The sequence below is a fragment of the Leuresthes tenuis genome, unplaced genomic scaffold (genome assembly GCF_036924035.1).
Source record: "Leuresthes tenuis unplaced genomic scaffold, fLeuTen1.0.hap1 SCAF_20, whole genome shotgun sequence".
NCBI lineage: Eukaryota > Metazoa > Chordata > Actinopteri > Atheriniformes > Atherinopsidae > Leuresthes > Leuresthes tenuis.
This window is the reverse complement of record NW_027325374.1, coordinates 31,425,356-31,448,236: the sequence shown is the minus strand read 5'-3', so window position 1 is coordinate 31,448,236 and position 22,881 is coordinate 31,425,356. Positions and strand designations below refer to the sequence as shown.

General features: G+C 42.3%; 1 protein-coding gene across 8 annotated transcripts in view; it reads left to right on the top strand.

The window, feature by feature from the left end:
• Window positions 1–22,881, top strand: part of ryr2a (ryanodine receptor 2a (cardiac)) — a 388,615-nt gene that overhangs the window by 181,683 nt on the left and 184,051 nt on the right. For all 8 annotated transcript variants that reach the window (XM_072372753.1, XM_072372750.1, XM_072372751.1 and 5 more), the window contains exons 39-40: window positions 4,375–5,027; window positions 15,513–15,713. In XM_072372753.1, coding sequence (XP_072228854.1) covers window positions 4,375–5,027; window positions 15,513–15,713 — 854 coding nt within the window. The remainder of the gene's footprint in view (window positions 1–4,374; window positions 5,028–15,512; window positions 15,714–22,881) is intronic.

Below are 22,881 nucleotides of genomic sequence, written 5' to 3'. Positions count from 1 at the left end.
CAAATGATTTCAGGAAAAAATGGCAAACAATCAGCAAACCACACAAAGAAGAACTGGCTATACAAAATGGTGTAATTTGGAAACAACACTTTGAAAACCTGTTGGAACTGGGAAACACAAGTTAATAACCACAATAATGTCACATGTACATAATATCATTTGAGAAATTAAACAGGGGGAAAAAGAGAGCAAAGTGAGGAAAGGTGTGACAGATGAGGTCCCCCAGCAGTCTAAGCCTATAGCAGCTTAACTATGGGATGCTTACGGATTACCTGAGCCATCCCTAACTATATAAGCTTTATCAAAAAGAAAAGTTTTAAGCCTAATCTTAAAAGTGGAAAGGGTGTCTGCTTCCCGGACATTTACTGGCAGCTTATTCCACAAGAGAGGGGCCTGATAACTGAAGGCTCTGCCTACCATTCTACTTTTAGAAACTCTGGGAACAACAAGTAAACCCGCTGTTTGGAAAATAGGAAAATATCTTACAATGAGATCTTAAATATATGATGGAGCTCGGTCATTAAGAGCTTTATATGTGAGGAGAAGAATCTTAATTTTTTTTCCGAATTTAACGTTAATGATCTCAAAGACAAGGGAAGGACTTTTTACGCCTTAAAAAGTCTTCGATCATTGACAGAATCTGGCTCAAAACATTCCACTCTATAATTGAACCTATTTTGCTGTATGGTAGTGAAGTATTGGGCCCTCTTACAAATCAAGACTTTGAAAAATGGGACAAACACCCAATCGAAAGCATGCATACTGAGATCTATAGGAGCATTCTCAGAACCCAAAGGAACACCCCCAACAATGGATGTCGAGCTGAATTAGGACAAATTCCCCTTTTAATTCGAATACATAAAACAGCCATGAAATTCTACCAGCACCTCAAAGCCAGCGAGCCCAGCTCCTACCACTACAAAGCCCTGCAATGCCAAGAGGAGAGCAAAGAAAGGAGTCCCCTCAGCCAGCTGGTTCACCGACTCAGCTCCAACAGCACAGGGCACCGAGACCACCCTCACACAATCCAGCCCCACCAAATTATAACTAAAGAAAAAGACAATTACATCAACTATTGGCCATCTGCAACCAAAACCCAAAGCAAACTCCAATGCTATTTGGCCCTAAACAGACAATACTCCATGGCAGATTATCTGAGCTCTGTAAGCGACCCCAGACTGAGGAAAACATTGACTACGTACAGACTCAGCAACCACAGCCTGGCCGTAGAGAGAGGCCGACACAGACAGACGTGGCTGCTCAGAGAGGAGCGGCTGTGTCAGCTCTGTCCACACAGATAGGCAGAGACAGAGCAACACACTTCCTATTACATTGTGACACATATGAAGAAATTAGAACTAAATTATTTTCAAAAATCAAAGATAAACAAAAAGATTTTGATACCCTTTCTGATCAGGAGAAAATTAAACATCTGCTTGGAAAACACAGCGTCAGTGTCATAGAGGCAGCAAAATATGTCAGTAATGTCACAGCCTGTGAGAGACACAACAACCAAACACAGTCTCCTAATAACACTGCCTGTTGGTGTAGAACATACGTAGTATAAATAGTTAAAGTATTTCTATCTACCTATTTAAAATTAAATGTATCTATTGTAAATAATATGTAACTATATTAATATTTAATGTAAAATTGTATCATAATTTTAAGTATATGTTTCAGCTTTCAGCAACAGTGGTTACTATTCATGCCAATAAAGCAAATTTGAATTTGAATTTCTAATTATGTTAGAAATTGACTTTTGTCGACAACGTCGACTAATCGTTGCATCCTTAAATGAAATAATGAATCAATTAACTTCCCATTGCTGACACATAACTTATGCTAAAGATAATTGAAAATTGCTCAAATGTATCGTACTCTATTAAACAGTGACAGGGACTCAAATACAATGGCAAGACGTTGAAGTATCTTAGGATCTTGTTCACAAGTGATGGTAAATTGGAGCAAGGGATGGACAGAGAAATTGGGCCTTTGTCAACAGTAATAAGGGTGCTGCTCTGGTCTGTTGTGGTAAAGAGAAAGCTGAGCTGGAAAGCGAAGCCACCCTTGTTCCATCACACACCTATGGTCTTGAGATTTAGGTAGTGACTGAAAGAATGAGGTTGCAGATACAATTGGCTGAAATGGGTTTGAGGGATTATGTCCCTTCTGGCCTGGGAAAGTATTGAACTCCTCCAGAAGGAGCTAGGGAGTGTCCCTGGGGTGAGGGATGTCTGGGTTTGTCTCCTGAACCTGTTGCCTCAGCGACCCAACCTCGGATAAGTAGAGGACAATGGGTGGATGGCTTTCTTTACTTTCATTGGCACAACTTCTCTCATGTTGAACAATGGCAAGTACAGACTTCTAATTGTAGAAGCAAGTTATCTGTAGGCACAATTAAAGCAATGAAACACAACTGAGTAATCACAAATACCAGGGAAGCCAATTGTCCAAAACATTGTGGTGCCCTGAAACGAGGGGGACTAAGAACAAAAGGTGTTATCATTTCTACAAGGTGTAAATGAAATCTATGAAAATTACTTTAATTTTAAGCCTGGAATGTCAAAATCCAAATTAGTTTAATAACTAAGTAGGTTTTCACATACAAGGAATTTGTTTTGGTGTTTGGTGCAAAGAGTTGTAAACAAAACGTGGAAATAAATTTAGAAATACAAGTTTAAAACTAAAGTAAAGGTCAGATTAAGTAGATTAAAAAAAAGTAAATCAAATTTACAGCAGGGATGTGGAATATTTATGAAAAAAAGAGTAATTGTAATGATAGTGAGTATTTATACTGTGCAAAGTGATGGGAATGTGCAGTAGTTCTATGGTGGACCTAGGGGGATCAGTGTTAGTGAGTCTCTTTCCTCTTGTTGATAAGGTTGATAGCAAAAAGTTGTTTTTGTGGTGAGAGGTTTTGGTCCCGAAGGATGGCAGCCTCCTGACTGATGGAAGGACCTCACAGAATTGTATTCATTGTGGGAGAGGTCAGCTACAATTTTTGTTGCATGGCTTAGGGTCCTGGAGGTGTACAGGACCTGGAGGGAAGGTAGGTCGCAGCCGATCACCCTCTTAGCAGAGCAGATAATATGCTGCAGAATGCTCAGGTCCTTTACAGTGGGAGCACTGCCATAAAGTGAAGGAGGTGGAGAGGATTGACTCAATGTCTGATGTTCAGTTCCCACTTGAGGTCCTGTGTGATTGTGGTTCCCTGGAAGCAGAAATACTCCAGTGTCCACATGGGAGTCACACAAGGTGATGGGGTCAAGTGGGGTCTTTTCTGAAATCCACTGTCATCTCCATCTTCAGAGCATTGAGCTCTTGGTTGTTCTGCTTGCACCAGGTCACCAGATGGTCAATCTTCTACCTATTGACAGACTCATCCCCATCAGAGATCAGCCCAATGAAGGTGTCACCTGCAAACTTTAGGAAGTTAACAGACTGATGGTTGGAGGTGCAGGGATTTGTGAATCGGGAGAAGACCCACGGGGAAAGAACATAACCTTAGGGGGATCCAGTGCTGATGTTCCAGTATTCAAAGACATGCTTTCCCATCTTCACATGCTTCCTCCTATCAGGCAGGAAATGAATGATCCACCTTTAGGTGGAGTCAGGAATGCTCAGCTGGGAGAACTTGTGCCCCTTAATCACGTCTGAATAGTTTTTTCTATAATTTCACACTGAGGAGCAGAGGGGTAACTCAAAGAAAAATGTGACTTTGTCCCAAATATTATTGAGTGCACTATCAAATATTAAGGGAATTCAGAAATCTCTGTATGCCAAGGGAAAGGCCAGAAAACAAAATCTACTGCAGTACTGCATTAAATAATTTATAAAAAAAAAGAGAAATCATCATCATCATTGCATGAAAACCATTTTCAGTAATCACAGTTCATAAAATATTTTTTTCTTCAACAAAATCTAGAATCACCGCTTCCTGATCACATGTGTAGAGCTGGGATCCCTTGAGATAGACTGAAGCTAAGTAGAAAAATGTTCAATGATCTGAAATCAAGTTTTGATTATTTTTTTCGATAGGAACCTATAGATAACCTAGACATCTGTGAAGATGTCAGTAAAATTAAATGTTTGTCGGTAGGTGTTGAAGCAACATGTGCTGCCAACATTTTTCAGGGAAAGCTTTGCTTCTCTCAGCAAGATCATGCCAAAACACACTCTGTATGCATTACAATAGTCTGTACAAAAAACAGAACTTCTTTTTTTTTTAAAGAAACCCAGCTTTTTAAAAACATGTTGCAGGAATTGAATAAAGAAGTATTTAGAAAGATAAAAACCTTCTTTAAAATTGTCTGTTTAAAATTGACGTTTATTTTGAATACATTTAACTATCTCTCTGTCTGTGATCTACAGGTTTGCTTCGTGCAGGCTACTACGACCTCCTCGTTGACATCCACCTGAACAGCTATGCAACTGCGCGACTTATGATGAATAATGAGTATATTGTTCCCATGACGGATGAAACAAAAAGCATCACCCTGTTTCCAGATGAGAAGAAGAAACATGGCTTGCCAGGCATTGGACTCAGCACTTCCTTGAGACCCAGAATGCATTTTTCACCTCCAAGTTTTGTACGGCTGACTGGCTTATTGTGTCAAAACAATGGCAACAATGAATCAGAAAATTGTTTCCAGTACAGCCCTGAATTCCCTTTAGACAAACTAAAAGTTAAAACTATTGAAATGCTGACAGAAGCAGTGCAGGAGGGAAGCATGCATGTACGGGATCCGATAGGAGGCAGCACAGAGTTTCTCTTTGTTCCCCTCATCAAGCTCTTCTACACCATGCTCATCATGGGAGTTTTCCAAAATGGAGATCTGAAGAACATCCTCCGACTGATTGAACCTTTTGTGTTCTGTGAACAAAGAGATGGACAAGAGGAAATTGCAATGGAGCCTGAGCTGGTGAAGAAACTGGAAACAGTAGTAGGAGGAAAGGATGGAGGGAGGATCATGGCGAAAGAAGGGCTGTTACAGATGAAGCTACCAGAGCCTGTAAAACTCCAGGTGATGCTCAATGCATTTTCTTATTATTAAAATGTTCCTATTGTTCAGAATATTAGATAACAGCATTTTTTTCAAAGGTAGCAGAGCTATATTTTTTATCTACTTAATCTCTGTTTTAATTTGTTATCATATGCAGACCACGGTCCTCAGCCTTAAAAGGGTGGAATGCTCTTTCACTTTTCCTACCCTCACCTATTGTCACGAGTTGTGGGTAGTGACCGAAAGAACAAGATTGCGAATGCAAGCGGCTGAAGTGGGCTTCCTCCGCAGGGTGTCTGGGCTCTCCCTTAGAGATGGGGTGAGAAGCTCAGTCCAGGAGGGGCTTGGAGTAGAGCCACTGCTCCTCCGCATTGAGGGTGGCTCGGGCATCTGGTTAGGATGCCTCTTGGACACCTCCCCGGTGAGGTGTTCTGGACACGTCCCACTGGGAGGAGACCCCGGGGAAGACCCAGGACACATTGGAGAGACTATGTCTGCTGGACTCTATCCCAGCTGTCACTGGGCATGAGGCAGGGTACACCCTGGACAGGTCATGATGTAAAACTGTGGTTTAAAATTCACTGGGGTTCAGTATTTCCTCACGTGTCCATGTAGGTTGATGAGGAAATATGCAACCAACGATGTTAAAACAGTACATGAACCTGAACTGTGCTAGACTCAACAACAAACTAAATTGACATCTATGTTGTACAGTAATGGATTTTCAAAAGGGAATAACCACGTGTCACATACATTGCAGTATGACCTAATAATTCTGCTACTGCATGGTGATAGAAGCAACTGTATTTTGGAGATTGATTTATACATAAAGCGAAGTTTAATGTTACACAGTTAAAACACAGTAATGTGAAAAAGAAAGAACACCCTCTATCACTTTTGAGGTTCTACAAATGAAAACATGAAAAAATATATATTCTGGTCCCTTTTAAAATCAAGTAGATACAACCTCAAATGAATAACAACACATGGTATATTACAGTTTGTTAAGATCTATTGAACAAAAACTAAGTAAAACTGCAGACACAATGTGTCAGAAACCAAGTTGTCACAGTGATTTAAAAGCTTGTAGAGCCACCTTTAGTAACTTCAAGTAATAATTTTCTGCATGACAATATAATTTTTTTACATTGTGGGAAAATTCTTCTTTACAGCATTGCTTTAATTCACTTAACTAATTAGTCATTTCACAATAAATCAGACATCTGTAGGCTTAATGCTTGCCTAGAAACGTGTGGCAGTGGCAATGTAATAACCATGAATCAGGGCTGCAAACTGACCAGTAATTTGTTTCAATTTAATTTCATGGCTACATTGCTTTAAACCAAACAACCAAAGTTATAATGATAAACTAGAAAAATGTGGTAGTTTCCATACAATAACCATAAATCAGAGCTGCAAATCTCTGCAAAACCTATTTCTGTTTCACTTTTATTACTTTCTGTTTCCTATGGTGTAGAAAGATTTGGGGTACAAGATAGAAAGAGGGTTGAAAGAGTACATTTAGTTAAATCTAGACGACAACGAGAGTTGGAGAAATTGGTTAAAGAAAGAAGAAATTTAAGAAAGCAGTGAAAAAGAACTACAGGGGAAGAGAGGGCTGTTAAAAGTGCACCTGATATCCTAAAGGTTTTGTGGAGGCAATTAAGAATAGTTTGAGAGAAACAATGTATTCCTAGAACATGGCGTAGGGCAGGAGGCGTACTTATCCCAAAGGAGAAAGTGTCACAAGGGGGGTGGTTCAAAGGACTCAATTGCAGGACACACACACACTGGAATATGGCAAAGAGAGTTTTTTGTGTGTGTTTGGATGTGTGTGTGTGTGAATTGTTACTACTCGTGACAACATCCTGCTTGGCGAACAACATCTACAGCCGGCGCGATCTCCTAGTAATAGGTGTACACAGCGAGCGGACAGTTACAACTGAATTTCTCCGCTTCCATGACATCCCTGTGGATGTCGCCAGGAGCCCTGGCTCTTCTTGGATTACCATCCCAGCAGGAAGGCGACGGAGGTGGCACAGGGAGAGGAGGCAGAAGCGGTGAGGCTACGGAGGCCACACGCAGCCACATAAACCACTTCTTCCCAGTGTCTTCCTTACTAACACCAGATCCCTCGCGAACAAGACGAACTGAATTTACAGATTGCAACCAACAACAGTGTGAAGCACAGCTGCTTTCTGCTCATCACAGAAACTTGGCTTCATTCATCCATTCCAGATGCCGCCATCAAGCTAGCAGATTGCACGACAGGACCAGGGACTCTGGTAAGAGCAGAGGAGGGGGGTTATGCATCTATGTGAACAACAACTGGTATACCAACACTAAGACTATAAGCAGTCACTGCTCCCCAGACCTGGAATATGTGACTGTCAAATGTAGGCCCTTTTACCTTCCTCAGGAGTTTAATGTCGTGATGATAACGGTTGTTTATATTCCACCGGATGCTAATGCTATCTTGGCCCTGGGACATCTACACGACATTATCAGCAGCCAGTAGAGTATGTATGCTGAGGCTGTGCTCTTCATTGCTGGAGACTTTAACCATGCTGAACTAAAGGCAGTACTCCCCAAACTCCATCAGCATGTCAAATGTGCTACCAGGGCAGAAAAAACAATAGACAAGGTCTACTCCAACATCAAACAGGGCTTCAGGGCTAAATCACTTCCTCATCTGGGCCAGTCAGACCACATATCCCTGCTCTTAATTCCAGCATACACCCCTCTCAGGAAAAGTGCTCCTACCACAACCAGAACTGTTAAAACCTGGCCCGAGGGTGCCTCTGAACAGCTGCAGGACTGCTTTGGGGCAACAAATTGGGATGTCTTCAAACATCAGGATTTGGAGCAGTATACAGCAGCTGTCCTGGGTTACATCACATACTGCACAAACAATGTTACCGTGGATAAGTGCATCTTTGTCTATCCGAACAGGAAGCTATGGATAACAAAAGAAGTGCAGTGCCTGCTCAGGGAGAGGAACACCGCCTTGAGGTCTGGTGATGGAGCACTGTACAGTGCTACCACAACCAACCTGAAGAGAGGCATCAGAGAGGCCAAGGCAGTCTACAAGAGGAGGATTCAGGACTGCTTCCAGAGCAACAACTCCAGGCAGGTGTGGCAGGGGGTCCAGCACATCACCAACTACAGACCCAGCAACACCTCAGTTGATACCAGTAACATCTCACTGGCGGATGAGCTGAACCACTTCTTCGCCCGGTTCGAGGTAGCATCACAGGACAGAGCCACGCTACATCTGCCAGCCCACAGCAGCCACATCCTGACATTGGAGGAGCACGAGGTGAGGCGCATGCTGAGGGATGTGAACCCAAGGAAAGCTGCGGGACCTGATGGCATCTCAGAACAGGTGCTACGGCACTGCACAGATCAGCTGACTGGGGTTTTCACCTTGATTTTTAACCAGTCACTGTCTCAGGCCACAGTCCCCTCCTGCCTTAAGTCCTCAACCATCATTCCACTCCCAAAAAAGACCACAATCAGCAGCCTAAATGACTACTGTCCAGTAGCACTGACACCAGTCATTATTAAGTTGAAAAACTGGTCCGGACACACATCATTTCAAATCTCTCATCCAGCTTTGAGCCTCACCAGTTTGCCTACAGAACCAACAGGTCCACAGAAGACGCAATCACCTCAGCTCTCCATGTTGCTCTGTCCCACCTGGAACGGCAGGGGAGCTACGCACGGCTTCTCTCCTGGGAATTCCAGGTCTGACTCCATCTGCCTATGGATCAAAGACTTCCTGTCTGACCCAGAGGGTGAAGGTAGGCCACCACATGTCCCCAGCCCTCAGCATGAACATCGGCTCCCCTCAGGGATGTGTGCTGAGTCCCCTACTTTACACCCTCTACACTCACAACTGCTCCCCTGCCCACTCCAGCAACACCATCATCAAGTACGCTGACGATACCACTATTGTAGGACTCATCTCTGGGGGGTCATAAGTCAGCCTACTGGGACGAGGTGGAGCAGCTGTCAGTGTGGTGCTCAGACAACAACCTGGTCTTGAACACCACCAAGACCAAGGAGCTGGTCATAGACTTCAGGAAGAAAAGCAAAACAGTCACTCGGCCCCTGTTCATTGGGGGAAGACAGGTGGAGAGGGTGACAGACTTCCGCTATCTGGGTGTCCACATAGAGTATCCTGACTTACTGTATGTATGTGTGGTTCGCCAGCTACACAGTGGCAGAGAGGAAAGCGCTCCAAAGGGTTGTCAACGTGGCCCAAAAAAATCATTGGTTGCCCTCTCCCCACCCTGGAAGATCTGTACAGTTCCCGCTGCCTCAGGATGGCTACCAACATTCTCAGGGACTCATCCCACCCAGGCCATTTGTACTTTCAACTGCTGCCCTCAGGCAGATGTTTCAGGTCACTGAAAGCACAGACAAACAGGCTAAAAAACAGTTTTTATGCTAAAGCCATAACTTCACTAAATACAGCAAAAATATGAGTTTCGTATCTCTCTCTTACCAATCACTATTAATGAGACGTGCAATACTGTAAAGTTTTTCTTTAATGTTGATTGTATATTGTCTCATGTTTTTTTATTTATTTTTATTTTTTATTTTATTTATTTATTAACAATGCACTTTGAAGGGGTTGTGCTTTTTTAATTTCGTTGTACTTGTTCAATGGCAATAAAGACATTCTAATTCTAATGTTGCGAGAAGGCGAGAGCGCCGCAGGATGTGACAGCATGAGCTTAGCAAGCACACCGGAGTTGGTTCTGTGGCAGAGGAGAACAGGACACATGAAAAACAGGCAAGATCTTGTCAAACGGCAAGTTCCAAAGTTTGAGGGGCTTGGTCACACTACCATACAGTGTAACGGGTGGTGTATGGACCCAATTGCAGTACAAAGAAGTCAGAAGACAGTGGTAAAAAGTTCAAGGCTTTACTGAGACTCTGGCAGACAGACAAACGGTTTAGAAACCGGCAAACAGGAATCAGGAGAGGAGAGGCAAAGTTCTTGGTCAGGGACAGAAGGCTGGGTCGAATTACCACGAGGCAGACGAAGCAGGGAATCAGGGACAGACGAGGTCGGTACTGGTAAAGCTGGCAGGAGAACGCTGGAAAGACATGCATGGCAAAGAACAATCTGGCAAAGGATAGAGTGTGGAGCTAGTGACTATATGCTGGGCTGATTGCATGTGATGAGAGGCAGCTGTGTGCACAGGTGAGTGGAGTGAACTGATGAGGTGTGTGTGACTGACAGGCTGAGTGGGGCAGAAGCATGATCAATGGAAAATTACTGATGGTTGGATGACTAAACTGTGACATACAGAGTAGATTAACAATCAGGCGATGAGTGGAAGGAGAGTCCAGCTTAAGTACTGTGGTAGATGAATGATGATGATCAGGTGTGCAGGAGAAACTGAGGCAGCCACGCCTGCTTCTGGGAGGGTACATAGAGTTGGTGCTCCCGCCCACAGACACACAAGACAGAGGGATGAAAGAGCAGGAAAGATGAGGAAGAAGGAGGGTCAGCACCTAAGAGAGCAAGGGGACCATAACATAAAGAGTCCTCGGACCTGAGTCAGTTCCAGATGATCTCTCTCCTAAATGTAGAGGAGAAGATTTTCTTTTCTGTAGTTGCACAGATTAGCCAGTTATGCAGAAAATACACCTTACACCAATTTGGGCCTAGATGGATTACATGACGTTGGTGACTACAAGAGTGTCTACAAAGAGTTTAGGTGGTACTAGGCCGACTTCAGTGATGGAGAGCAGGCAGGACAGTTTTGGAAAGATGTTGCTGAGGAACTAGAATAGATAAATCAGGGTTTCCAGGAAAGTTGAAGCTGTGGTGTCTGCAGTTAGGATTGTTTCCTCGGGTGATGGGCCACTGTCTGTATATCAGATTCCATTATCTGTTGCAGCAAAAATGGAAAGATTAGTTAGCTTTTACATAAGAAAGTGGGTAGATGCTTAAGAACTGTGGCACTGTATGGGAAAGGCATACTTCTGCTCCCAGTATCTAGTCTAATAGAGGAGTTTAAATTTACTAAAGTACTGTATAGCGCTTTTCTAGTCTAACTGACCACTTCTAACACTACATGCCACATTCACACACACACATAACTACGTGCTTTCTAATCATCCATACCCTGATGGATACATCAGGAGGCAACGTGTGGGGTTTAGTGTCTTGTCCAAGGCCGCTTCGACATGTAGCCTGGGGAAGCCAGAGACTAACCACTGACCTTCCGATTGATGGGCGACTGGATCTTCCTCCTGAGCTAGTATGGAGGAAAGGAGTATTAGATTTTTGATAGGGGCAACATATAATGTATTGCCAACTCTTCAGAACCTGGCTGGCTTAGAGCATTGCCTTGTGTGAGTTTCACACTGTGGACTGACAGTGTGGACTGCTGGGATTCTTTGACTTTGTGTCGTTGTGATGGGTGGGTTGGGTTTTAGAGTATGCACACTGTGCATTGTTTTCAACTTTTGTTTGTTTGGGTACTGCTTGCGGCTGTCCCTTATTTGACCTAGTGTGGTCTTGAGGGGTCTGGGAGTGCTGGGGGTGTTCCCGTGGCTTCTGTGCTGGTTGAGTTGGACTAGTCCATTGATAGTGTAGAGTTGGGCAGTGGGGGCAAATATGGTGCACAGGTGGCACACTGGCTGATGGTGCTGGGCGGCTGGGTGATGTGTTTGTCATGGGGGGTGGGGTTCCTGTTCCCCGCTGGTGTTTGACGTGTAATTGGCAGTGTTTGCTGGCCATGGAGGGTACGGTAGCCACTTGGAGGGCATGTGTGTGTGGATTTGGTATCAGGATGGGTTCTCTTCTTTTTTTGTTTGGGTCATTTGAGTGAGTTTTTCAGCCCTAATTGTTGTTATTGTTGTTGGTATTACTGCTGTTATTACTATTTTGGTAATTCTTCCTTTTACAGTGCCCTAATTACCAGGTATTTACCAGGTAAATATATGGTAATTCATAGCATCTTCTTGAGTAATTACCACCAGTATAAGAAGGTAAATACACAGAAACTACAGCTGAAATACAAAGTATGTATCTGGAAACATTTTAAAGCGTGCTAATTACCAGGTATTAATCTAGTAAATGTAAGGTAAGTACAGGGAAACCACAGCAGAAGTAAAAAGTGTTTACCTGGTAAAATATATTGAAATTCCAGTGTATTATTGAGTAATTACTGCTGGTAACAAGAAGGTAAATACTGAGAAACTACAATTGAAACACAAAGAAAAAAATCTCCACTACTGCCCATGTTTTCAACTGAGTACCATGTAGTTGACAGGTTTAATTGTTTAAAATATGGAATTGTTTCTATCTAAGTTGAAATTTCTGTCCGTATTTATCTGTTTATCATCCTGTGCAGGAACAAACAGAAGCACAATCAATTGCATGTTTATGCAAGCATATATGCACACGCATGCACGGGATGCTTTTTTCAAGCATCCAGCACTCACTGCATTAGTCTGAGCATGTCCACGCTAAGGTTTATTTCATGAAATGAGCATGTAGCTGGGTCCAGGGAGAAGAGATTAAATCTCTCCAGTAGATTGAAGGATCTACAGGCAGACATTGTTTTATTACAGGAGATTAATTTATCAAAGACTGCAGCTGATGTTCTCACCACAGCACAGTTTCCTCATGTGTACTCAGCCTGTTACAACTCCAGACAAAGAGGTGTAGCCATTCTGATAAGCAGAAGAGTAAATTCCACAGTAAACAACACAGTTATAGATACAGAAGGTAGATTTGTAACAGTTAACTTATCTCGCCAAGATATGAATTTATGCATTGCAAATATATATGGCTTAAATGTTGATGACCCCTTTTCATTCCTTTTTCACTTCACTCTCTGATCCGTCAGATAACACTCCCATCATAGGAGGGGACTTTAACATGGTATTAGACTCAGGAGTGGACAGGCAAAGTACTACAGAAATTCAGCAGAACTGGCAGTCCACAAATATTGTTAAACAATATATAAATGATTTTGGTCTTTGTGATGCTTGGCGCTCCCATCACCCTGCTCTTAGAGAATACATCTTCTTCTCACCAGTACACCACTCACATTCAAGAATAGATTATTTCTTAGTTAGTAGTTCCTTGATGAGTGACATTTCAGACACCAAAATCCACCCCATCACTATCAGTGATCACACACCAGTTTCTATCACACTGAAGAATAACAGAGTTCTACCACCAGCTAGGAATTGGAGATTTAATACATCATTACTAAAAGGCCCTGATTTTATTAATTATTTAAAAAAGGAATGGTCTGTATCTTTTGAAAATAATGACCTGCCAGGAATGTCAGCTTGTATTCTCTGGGAAGCAGGAAAAACAGTTATGAGAGGCAAAATAATCTATCTTTCATCAAATAAGAAAAAGAGGAAAAATTCAAGAATATCAGAATTAGAACTCAGGATTAAATCATTAGAAGTTGCCTACAGTGCCTCTAAAGAGGAACACATACTGAATCAATTAAGAAAAGCTAAAGACTTTGCCTGGAGAATTTTGAGATTGGCAATAAATCTGGAAGGTTCCTAGCCAATCAACTAAAGAGAAAACAAAGAGAAAACAACAATCACTTCAGTTAAAGACTCAAAAGGAAATACCACCCATGACCCTGATGTAATCAACAACGCTTTTAGGGACTTCTATAAAACCTTATATTCATCACAAAATGATCCACCAGACAGTAACATAGATCAGTTTCTTAGTACCATCAACCTTCCAAAATTACAAGTGGAATAGCCCATGGCTCTGGATTCACCTCTCTCAATAGGAGAACTCCATGAAACCCTTCAACATATGCCTAGTAACAAAGCCCCAGGACCAGAAGGTGTTCCAGCAGTGTTCTACAAAGAATTTTGGACTGTTTTGGCACCTACATTTCACAAAATTGTATTACAAGTTCAGGAGAATGGCAGATTACCCCAAACATGAACTCTAACATGTGCTAACATTATCCTGCTACAGAAACCAGGAAAAGACCCCGTACTTCCATCCAGCTACCGCCCAATATCACTCATAAATGTAGACCTCAAAATAATTTGTAAAGCCCTCGCCAAAAGAATAGAAAAAAATAACTCCCCTTATAATACATCCTGACCAGACAGGTTTTATAAAGGGTAGACACTCATCCACTAACACACGCAGGCTAATTAATCTCATAGACTATTCTACCTTCAACAACTTGGAAACCACAATCGTCACTCTAAGTGCAGAAAAAGCATTTGATCGAGTTAACTGGAAATTTCTGGAAAAAAGTTTAGAGGGAACTAATTATTGAAGGAAATAACACTTGACTGATGATTCAGATGACCCAGCTTTCAAACAGTTCTTAAACACAACATGTATGGATGAATCTTTGAGGCTTCCGGATGTCTCAAAAGCCGTGGTTCTGGTGTATAGGTAAATGTAGCTTTTTGTGTGTGTATCGGGCGATTCGTGCATGTGTATTTGTGTTTGTAGGAGGCTTTTGAATTCGTAATTATCGTTTTGTCCGTAACTTCGGGCAAGTTACGCACGCACAAATCAAGTAGTACGCACGTACAAATCAAGTGCTACGCACGCACAGATGTATTGAGTTGATTTTCTCTCCATATTTTACCAGGTAAATACTTTGTACTTCAGCTGTACTTTCCCTGTGTTTACTTTCATTTGCTAGTGTAAATTACCCAAGAAGATGCTATGAATTACCATTTATTTACCTGGTTTCCATACCATTATCATTGTTGTTATTATCATAACTATTTTTATCATTGCTTTGTTTACTGTTTTTGGAAATATTTCTTATATTGTTTACATATCATCAAAATGTTTGGGAGTTGCCAGAATCTGCTTATGGTCAAATATTATACTACATTTTCATCATTCCTGGGTCGTCATGGTTTTGTTTCTCTAAGAACTTTGTTTTAATTTCTAGACAATATTGCTGTACCTTTCAAATTGTGATGTGTGCTGTCTGTCCTAACCAGATCAGGCTTTCCACAAAAAGTTTAGGATGACATGCAGTTTTTGCAATTTCTCTAAGCGTTGTACAGTTTGACTTTGAACTTGATGGGACATCTCCTCCTGGGAAGATTGGTGACTGTGTTGAATGTTTTCCATTTGGGAATTTTCTTTTTCTCTACAGAATGTAGGATGGTAAACTGTTTGGCCAGATTGATGGGCAACAGCAATTGCTGATATCATCAGTCCTTTCACATTGTGTTAACACACACCAGAATGCTGTTGACAAACAAACTGTCAAAACATCACCTAGCTGCTACTTACCCTCTTTATTTGTATAGAGGCAATAAGGGCGTCCCTAGTGTTGACCACATCTGCTTTTTGGCATAATTTGACACAGAGTAATATGTCATGTTTTGGACTAGCTTATCTATTCTTTTTTGTTTAATGACCTGCTACTTAATTCTTTAGAAATGGAAGAAGGTCAAATTTATTTTGCTATGGCTGTATCTAATCAATGTGTGTCTATGTATTCGTAGATGTGCCATGTGCTGCAGTTCCTGTGTGACTGCCAGGTGCGGCATCGTATTGAGGCAGTGGTGGCTTTCTCTGATGACTTTGTGGCTTGTCTCCAAGACAACCAACGCTTTCGCTACAATGAGGTGATGCTGGCGCTCAACATGTCTGCAGCCCTCACTGCCAAGAAAACTAAAGAGTTCAGATCCCCTCCTCAGGAACAGGTATGAACACCACTGACAAGGGGTTATATTGGGCAAGTACAAAACAGAGGACACTGTGTTCATGAATATGCCTCACAAAGGCAGGGTGTCACAACTTATTTTTTCTCTGTGATTTGAAACAAAAAAGGCTTTGTTGTTTGACCACTGTTATTCAAAGCGTGTAAAAAAAATCAAGAGGAACAAAACCTTACTTTTAAGCTATTTATACCAATAACTATCAAACAGACATTACATAAGCCACAGAGGAAGTCATCGACACACCGTATGCTTGTAATTTATCTTCCCCCTTTTAGCTCATTTCCACCAAGAGGCTGGTCCAGTAAAATAATCTTTAAAGGTGACAAATTATGAAAACTTCACTTTTCCTGTTCCAGGGAGCATAAACTGGGGTGTCTGAAGTCACCAGCAATGTAAAACTGCCCAAAAATATGATCTTGGCATTTTTCTTAGTTGCCTGTTGTTTGAAAATTCCTCATTTCTGATTTTTATTTCAAAAGTAAGTCACTTCTTAACCCATAAGGACGTAGACCCATTTTTCCTTAAAATTATAGGGAATATAAACAGACCAAAATGACCACATAGATCACATTTATGAAAAAAGGTTTCCAAGTGCCACCACCAAATCTCTAAGATGTTATAATGTTATATATGTTACATTGCCCATTTTTGGTAAATCTAATTTAGTTTCAATCGTTTGTCACCAACACTTACCCAGGCATCCATAGCTTGCTCCTCGTATAGGCCATTGTCTCTACTCAATACTGATGTTCAAATTCTGGCGTAGGTCTTAGAAACTTGCTTTGAGGCAGTTCTTCCAGAAGTCATATCAGAGGAACAAAATGGTTTCATGAAAGAACGTCATCTGTTATTTTATGTTTGCACACTTTTTAATGTTATTTTCTCTGCTCATTCTCTTTCTATTCCTGATTTCCCTCGATGTGGAGAAAGCATTCGATCGCGTTGAGTGGAACTATCTTTTTGCTGTACTGAAGATATTTGGCTTTGGGGAGAAGTTTATTTCCTGGATTAAACTCCTGTACTCTTCCCCCCAGGCCAGCGTTGTCACAAATGATACCGGGTCTAGTTACTTTACTCTTTCAGGGCTGTCCTCTCTCTCCTCACCTTTTTTTTTGGGCCTTTGAACCACTTTCGATCACTTTATAGCACCATCCTTTATTTCAAGGAATTACTCGCTATGGTATTGAACTTAAACTATCTCTTTATGCAGATGACCTTCTTTTGTATGTATCTCATCCATCAATGAGTATTCCATCAATCTTGTCTCTTTTACAGAGGTTTGGGTCTTTTTCTGGCTATAAGGTTAATCTCCTTAAGAGTGAATGTTGGCCTGTAAATTATTTAGCCCTAACACTAGACAGTCTGATATTCTCTTTAAACTCAACCCATCAGGGTTTAATATTTGGGGATTAACATCACTCGTTCTTTATCATCCCTCTATTGTGCCAATTTTAACACTTTGGTGTTCCAGATTAGAGCTGATTGTCAGAGGTGGCTTTCTTTTTGTCCTGTCAATTGTGGGCAAAATTAATGCAATTAAGATGAACATCTAGCCTAGGTTTATATTTATGTTTCAGTACATTACTCTGTTCTTGCCCAAGCGATTTTTAAATCATTAGACCAGATCATTTCTTCATTCCTGTGGAGTGACGGGACCCCCACATGGAGTTTATCCTTGTTACAGAAATTTACATCAGAAGGTGGCCTTGCCTTGCCCTCTCCAATTTTCTTCTGTATTATTGGTCTTCAGTTTGCTTTTTGGACTGAATCCGCCAATCTACTATGATGTAGACTTGAAAGTCAGTACATCTCCACATCTTCACCTACAGCCTGAATTACCTCTTCAAGGGCTATTAATACCTCTAATTTTACAGAGAGTGCGATCCACTCTCAGGATCTGGACCTAGTTCAGATGCCATTTCACTTGTCCTGGGTCTTCCCTGGGGTCTCTCTCCTCCCGGTGGGACGTGGATTTAATTTGGGTGGTGTGGGAGCAGCAGGTGGGAAGCTGCAGAGAAGTGTGTAAGGCTACAATTCTGTGTCCTGGTCTCAACCCTGGGTTGTGATGTTTTTGGATGACTAATACATTCCGCCATATTTCTAGAAATGTGAGCTGCTCCTTCAAAAGTAATATGGATGCTGTTTCTGCTAATCGGAACACGTTTTACGTAGAAAGACTTCCAATTATCTATGTAGCCCACGTTGTTTGCTGGACACTACCTAGACAACCAGCGGTTGAAGGATGACATACAATTAAATCACTGAAGTCTGACATAAATTCTAGTGACCTCCGATTGGCATAACAGGGTGTCATTACCGCTGATACTATCTTACTACGCTTATCCTTAGCCAGCAGTTTTAAGTAGGATTCTACGTTGCCAGCTCTGGCCCCTGAAATGCATTTGACTGTGATCGCTGGTGTCTCTAATACCAGGTTTCTGACTATGGAGCCAGGGTTGTTTTCCTCGGCGGGTAAGTAACTGAGTGAGGAAAATCTATTATGGACAGGTCAGTGGTGAACCACGGGCTTGACTTTAGGGCTATGCTTCCTTTTCCTGACCACCACCCACTGGGATCCCAGCTGCTTGGGGCATGCTGGAGGGCAGCTAATGGCTAATAGGATAACCCTGCCTCCAAAACTACAAAAAGACTACGTTTGTTACATGTACCATTATCACTAACGGAGGCAGAGGTGTGACTAAACATCTGACACAAGAATATGAGAACCAGAAACTGCTAAGAAAATTAAAACGTGTCAAAAAAGCCAAAGATCTATATCAATGGGTACTGGAATAAAACAAATAGTGTGGGAAAGGGTTTACAATGCAAAAGTGCATAATTTGTAAAAATAAATTAAATGGTATTTAATATTCCAAGAGAAGCGAGAAGTTCCACAGAACACTATGAGGTTACAGAAAGAGATGCAATATGTCTTAAATCAGCACGTAGCTTCCCAGTATATTTTATCTGAAATGACATTTTGTACAGTAGAGAATCTCTTTATCTGGAATATTGGCTTCATAACAATATGTTTGTAGATCAGTTATGAAATAAGGAAAATTATCTGTTTTCCAATCAAGAATTCTTAGTGGAATATAATATTGCTGGAACTCCAGGAGCCTCATGTAGAAAGACTTGCATGGATTTCCTACTGAAAAATGGCGTAGGCTCAAACTAAAATGCCCTCCAACATACAAAAATATCCGGATGTATCAATGCGTGCGCATGCATGAATCCAAGCACATTTCATTTGTACATCCCAATCAACGTGGAATTGAGCGCACATACGCTCAAAGTATCCGACTCCTCCCTGTCTATGCCCCTACTTAAATATGCAAATCATATTCAAATGCACCCTGCACCTGCGATTCCTCTGTCTGCACGATCAGAAGATTTAAAAAAAGTGAGTAAGACGGGAGAAAAGAATAACTTAACGGAAAGCGAGACGGAGGTGCTACTTTCTGAAATGCTGTCCTACGATATAAGCAGTAAACGTAAGACGAGTGGGTGGGAGAGCGTGAGCGAGCCCTTTAATGTGGGGTCTGAGAAGGGCACACAAGCAGTGAAAAAGAAGTGGTCCGATATGAAGTGACTGAAGTGTGGCCAAAACAGGCGGGGGAGGCTGTTTGAACAGAGAGTCAGCACTATGGGTGACACTGCTCTCTCAGGGGTGGTGGGTGTGGGAGTGTGGGTGACTCTGATTACCCCCAAGGTATTTGTGTAACTCACAACAAACGTGTTCATACAGTAAAGAAGTGCGCCAGGGAAAAGGTGATTAAGACATTTCACACTTTACGCACAGGGTTATTAACATTTACACACAGAGACAATCAAGGGCTTGTTAGAAAAATCTTAAGCTGTTGTTTAACCAGCAAAAAACAGGAAGTTACTAACTTTAACCACCAACTATGATGCTGTGAAGATGGGATAGAAATTGGGGGCGCACATGCTCAATGCACATCACAGCGAATAATATTAGGACAATTACACGAATAAAGTTACTCACCAAAAAGCCACCTCGATCGCACAGTGCCAGCTTGTAGTCTGTTCCCAACAATTCTGTTACTGAATGTATGAATCATGCGTTGAACCAGGCCACCCCCACAAAGCATTTGTGCATCACATACAATCTATACATTGGTATAACACATATTTCCACGGTCATTTCGCTCTTGATACATCTGATCGTTGACGTGAAAAAGTGCGTATGCCACTTTTTTGTGTTTACGGTGCGTACATGAGTGTACATGAGGAGAGATTATGCCAAAATATTTGATGCAATACCCACTGTAGTTTGTATGTTTTTTCTTAGCCAAGAGTTAATACCCAACATTTGTTTTTATGGTTACTTTAGAAATTATATCAGATCTATTAGATCCTTATTTCAGGGAGACATTACCATATATCCAAATGGAATTTGTTTTGTGGATGATATAATATGGAACGAAGCATGGCTATAGCCTAATCAACATTTAATTACAACAGTCAAGTAAATGAATTTGAAATTTAGATTCAGACCACCCTTGAAGTCAAATTTGAAAAGAACATTAATATGAACTGTAATTTCTGTAAAATATCTCTGGAATCTGCTGTACATTTATTTTGGCATTGACGTAACGTTCAGCAGTCCTGGCAAAAATATTATGCTTTCTTTCAGGAAAATATTATTTCTGATTTTTTTTCCTGTTTTGGAAAAAAATATTTATTTGGTCTTCTTAGAGACAAGATCACCAACAGATATATTACCATCCTTATTATCCTAATGGAAAAGTTTCATATCTGTGTCCCGCAAAAAAACAAGAAGACCACCATTCTTTCTTGCTTGTATTCAGGAATTCAAGCAATACATTCACTCAATTAAAGACTCTCTGAATAAAAAAAACTATTAAAACTGTAACAGTTTGTAATAAATTGAAAATGTTTACATAGATTCACACTGTTTATTCTTTTATTTTATTCCCTCCAGCGTTTGAAAAATGTATTCTTGATATATACATCGGCCATAACATTACAACCACCGACAGGTAAAGTCAGCAACACTTCTCATCTTGATCCAATGCAATGAAAACTTGCATCCTGAGACGCTCATGGATTTCACCTGGACAATCACCTAAATATTTCTGCAGACTAATCACCCCTCACTCAGCCTCAATCAGCCACAGCTGTGACACCTGGTTCTTAACTCACCTGTGTTCCATCTTCCCTTGATTGCCCCGTTAGTTTAAATACCTGGTCTTCTCCGCCTTTCTTTGCTCGTGTATTAATGTATTTATTATGCCTGTTTGGTTCACGACCTGGATCCTGACCCTTGGTGTTTTGTGGATTATTTTCAGTTCTTGGATTACCTTGGTTTTTTTGTTCCGGTTCTGCAGGCCGACTTCCCTGCTCACCAGGCCAGGTTTTTCCTCTGTGTGAGATTTTCTGTTAACCAATAAACTTTTGTTTGAACTAAGAGTTCTTGTTCTCCTGACTCTGTGACCGCACCGGGGCCCGCACTTCATTACGGTGTGACAGAACACACGAGCCAAATGGACCCCGCGGATCCAGAGTCGATTCACCAGGCGCTGACAGCCCAGGGTTCTTTATTGGGACAGCATGCTCAGGACCTCAAGGACATTATGGAGGCGTTGGGGTCCTTGACTTCTAGCGTCGCCTCCCTCTCTCAGAGACTGGAACTGTGTGCTGCTTCTCCGCCACCTGTCGCTGTTCTGCCGTCAACACCCCCTCTTCCTGAGCCCCATCTCCCGACGCCGGAGCGTTATGGCGGGGACGTGGGAGCCTGTGGACGTTTCCTCCTCCAGTGCGCTCTGGTGTTTGAGTTGCAGCCTCGGATGTACCAGGAGGACCGCGCCAAGGTGGCGTATATCACCAGCCTCCTCTCCGGACGAGCTGCACAGTGGGCGCTGGCTACGTGGGAGGGCAACCCCCAGCTCTGCTCCTCCTACCGGCGGTTCGTGGCGGAGATGAGAGGGGTCTTCGACCATCCTGTTCATGGTAAAGAGGCGGGCAACCGACTGCTCTCGCTGCGCCAAGGCTCCAGGTCAGTAGCCGACCACGCTATTGAGTTCTCCACACTGGCGACGGAGAGCGGCTGGGATAATGCTGCGTTGATGGGAATATTTCTTCGCTCCCTGAATGACAATTTGAGGGATGAGCTGGCGGCTCGGGATGAGTCAGAATCCCTGGCCGATTTAATAGACCTTGCGAGGCGGTTGGACAACCGCGTGCGAGAGAGACGCCGGGAGCGTGACCGGAGCTGCATCACTTCCGCCTGTACCCCGTTGTTTGGTTCTGCCTCTGGCCAACAGGTGGAGGTGTCCACTCCAGCAGGTGCTCACACTCCTGTTGTCCTGCCCCCTCCTGAACCCATGCAGCTTGGACGGGCCAGATTGACTCCGACTGAGCGTCAACGAAGACTTCAGGCGAGGCTTTGTTTTTATTGCGGCCACGTTCGAGAGAACTGCCCCCAATCTGCCAAAAGCCAAGATTCAAGTTGTTTTCCTTCCACACGTACTCAGTTGTCTGCCGTTTTGTTTTGTGACTCTAAGGAGGTGGCTATAAATCCGTTTGTGGATTCTGGGGCAGATGAGAATTTTATTTCCGCAGATTTTGTTAAACTACATAATATTCCTGTTGTGTCACTTACAGCACCTCGTAAGGTAAATGCTCTAGACGGTAGGTTGTTGTCTGTAATTTCTCACCAGACTGTTCCTTTGTCTCTACTTATCTCTGCTAACCACCATAAGCTTATCAGTTTGTTTATTATGCCTGCTCCTCATACTCCTGTGGTTTTAGGTCTCCCCTGGCTTAGACTGCACAATCCCAACATTGACTGGACACAGAGCACAATCATTAGCTGGAGTGTAGCATGCCACAATAATTGTCTTAGATCTGCTGTTCCAGCCTTGAGTCCTCCTGCCATAGTTCCTTCCGTCTCTCCTGATCTATCTGGGGTTCCTCCTTGTTATCATAACTTGGCTGAGGTATTTAGCAAACATCAAGCTCTCTCTCTCCCACCACACCGTCCCTATGACTGCCACATAGACTTACTGCCTGGGTCCCCTCTCCCCTCCAGCCGCCTTTACAACCTCTCCCGTCCCGAGAGAGAGACTATGGAGAGGTACATACAGGAGTCATTGGCAGCAGGTAT